We start from the raw sequence: 3,165 nt of genomic DNA, 5'->3' as shown, positions 1-3,165 counted from the left end.
AATTGTGCATGATGGGAGAATAATGAATTAAAAGAAGGTGGAATAAGGGAGTCCTAATCCCAAAAGGAAACAAAAATAATGCTGTAGCATTTGACTGTAAAAGGAACTCCTTGGTTCTAGCTGGCACCCATTTCACCAGGCTTTAAGACATTAGTTACAATTTCATAGCTGTGCAACTAATAATTCCATTGGGAATTAAAGCTTTATTTAAAAAATAAGAAATAAATCACAAAGTTTTAAACTGCAAACAGGTAAGAGATAATGTTTACCTGAAAGAGGACTGGGGGACAAATAGGAAAAAGGGAATAACAGGATCTTTGTGTCAGTTCTGAAGCCAAAGGCTCTTGGGAAAATCACTGTTCTTTCTGGGTTAGTTTCCTTGTTGGTAAAATTCTTAAAGATACTTCTAGTTCTTATAAGATTCTAAGTGTACGTGCTATACAGAAAAGATTCTTTTAAAAGCTGAGAAGCTGGTTCCTGTTGGAGAACACAACTCCAGATGAACCACAAATCAAAGGAACCACAGGCTTGGAAAAGCTTAATGCCCTTTATTCCAACATCCACCCTAGAGTCTTTTTAGTTTCCTTCTTTACTTCTTTTTTCTCTCCTCTGACTTTATTTCTGTTCCCTTTTCTGTCATTGTTGTTACTTTAACTATTTGGTTTTTGGTTCTTCTCGTTCTCCTTCTTTCTCTTAGAATTTATTTTTCTTTCCTTCCGTTTCTGTTAATTTTTCTTCTTCAATTGACCACAATATGGAATTGAAATATAATTGAAACTATTTGTTTATCTAAAAATTATCAATGAATGGTTATATCATAATCTGAACTTTAAAATTAGATGAGATAAACATTTTATATTTCTCTCTCTCAAAAAGCTATGATTATAATTATTACTGTTGTCAACACTTTTCTTGTGGTCCTTGGATTGTTTTCTTCACTGATATATTTTTTTCTCCACTAATTGATATGTATTCCCATGATGGGGAAATAAATAAGGTTAGTCCAGGTGAAGTTCACACTAGGGAAAGTGCAGGTTCTTAGAAGCTGCCTGTTAATTTACTCTGTTTTCCCATTAATTTTATATTTTCACTATTAAGGTAAGGATGACTCCTTGACCATAAAAGAAAAAAATTTCTCTGAAAGATTCTCAATATAATTTTCAAATCACATATGTAAGAAAAAATATGATTTTCTGACAAAATATAAAGAAAAAATTTTAATTATTAAAAATCCGAAAACAAAATTACTGGAATTTTGTTTGTTTTTGTTATACTACTCAACAATCCAATGCCAAAACAGTGCCCATTGCTGAAGCTGGCAGGGCAGGCTGGGCCAGTACCTCCTCTTCAAGTTTTCTATAAGTTAAAATGAAACTTAATTTCTCACTTTTTCTTCCAAGTTTTGGAAGCCATCAGACTGTCACAGTCAGTGAACTCTACAATTTCTGCTTCCAAGCTTTGTCTACATTATCTCTTCTGTCTAAAATGCCATCTCCTGTCCTACTTCCAAGCCCCCGACACATTTTTGTCCTTCTAGAAAATAGTTGCTTATCTTTCAAGACAAATCACCTCATCTTTGAAGCCTGAGTCTAAGATGAAATTGTTTATTCAACATTATGCAAATGTTCCTTGAGCCCCTTTTTAGGGCTGGGCACCCGTGTCTCTGCAGACTCCTGCACTCTAGGTAGAACTTCTAGCACAGAATCCGCAATGTTTTCTTGTCCTTCATCCTCTGAGTCATTCCTGACTCCTCCTCTTCCTGTTAGGCAGCAAAGACCGAAGAGAGGGTCATGACACACTCGTTTCTGTGTATTTCCAACAGGGCCTGATTAGAAGGAGGGGTTTAGTAAATCACCAGTGAACACGTAAGTTGCTCTGAGCTCAAAGCAGGGAGGATTAATAAAAAACATACATACACAATGGAGATACTAATTCAAAATTGTGAAAATAAGTGAATGAGCAGAAAACAAATTTATAGTTAGTAGCAACAAAGAAAGGGAACAGGAAGACAGCAAGTAGTGCTGGGGGGAGTGAAACACCAAGCCATGGGACCTCAGTAACTTTGCATTGGACCAGGTCAGATTTCAGGACTGGAGATTAAATTTCTTGATGAGAAGTATGAAAGGGAATAATATTAATATTCATCATAACAGCTAACCCTACATGCCAAGTACTGTCTCAGGTGTTTTCAGTGAATTCACTCATTTAAATACTCCAAACAGCCTGGAGGTCCTCCCACTAGTCCTGAGGCACAAACAAATGGCTCTGGTCACACAGCCAGTAAGTGAAGGAGACAGGGTCTGAACCCAGGCTCCAAGCTTTGTCAGTAAACTACCATGCTCTACGGTTACTGTGTTCACCATATTGACTCAGAGTGAGGAATGAATGTGAAGAGCTGGTACCTATAGAAATAATAAAAATCTTAAGTCTGGAAAAGTTCAGTGGTTGCCTTGAAAAGAAAGGATTTGATAAGTATAGGATAGATTTGAGCTAGTCCCATTCCTCACCACACACACACACACACACACACACACACACACACACACACACCATTGCACTCGCTTCTTTAAACCCTTTCTCAAATGTCAATCTCTCCTAGAAGTTGCAAGGAGAGCTTCATCAGGAATGTACTTGTAACCAGCTTCACTAAGCAATAATAGTGCTGAGATTTTGCATCTGGAGACCTTGACCAAAGGTCGCCGTGGGCTTCTTACCTGAAACAGTTGCTTCACCCTCAAGGAGGATGACGAGAAAGCAGAAAGGAAGGCAGAGCTCCCACTTACATAGCCAAGCAGGACCTGTGTGCTGAGAGAATTGTAGCCACGTGGGGCAAGTTTTGTCCAGAATGTCTAGTGCTCTCTCCCCAGTATCCTTCAGCCAGCCTCACACCATTGTGCTTTTCTTCCCTAGTGGAGCACGATTCCCAAAATGAAGGCCAGGGCCGCTTGTCCAGTGGGCCCGCGGAGCACTTTGCTGCATCACCACCAGGTGGATGGAGGACTGGGTGTCCAGGGTGGCCTCAGGAGCATACTCCTTACTGGGGTCCTTGCCTCGGCAGTCATACAGCACGCAGGAGATGAGGAAAACCAGGAGCAAGATGACGTAGCTCGCAACTAGGATGATCAGGTTCAAGGTGACAGGGTCAATCTCCAGGTAAAATTCCAT

At 39.5% G+C, this 3,165-nt stretch overlaps 1 protein-coding gene across 1 annotated transcript; it reads right to left on the bottom strand.

The window, feature by feature from the left end:
* Nucleotides 1-2,883: 2,883 nt before the first annotated feature.
* SMIM36 (small integral membrane protein 36) lies at nucleotides 2,884-3,165 on the bottom strand (the record flags this gene model as incomplete). Its single annotated transcript, XM_079724745.1, has 1 exon — nucleotides 2,884-3,165. One exon carries the CDS (start codon nucleotides 3,163-3,165, stop codon nucleotides 2,884-2,886), a length of 282 nt encoding a protein of 93 aa, XP_079580871.1.

This window comes from Hyperoodon ampullatus (genome assembly GCF_949752795.1).
Source record: "Hyperoodon ampullatus genome assembly, chromosome: 19".
Classification (NCBI taxonomy): domain Eukaryota; kingdom Metazoa; phylum Chordata; class Mammalia; order Artiodactyla; family Ziphiidae; genus Hyperoodon; species Hyperoodon ampullatus.
The sequence above is the reverse complement of the archived record's forward strand: the minus strand, read 5'-3'. Positions and strand labels throughout refer to the sequence as shown.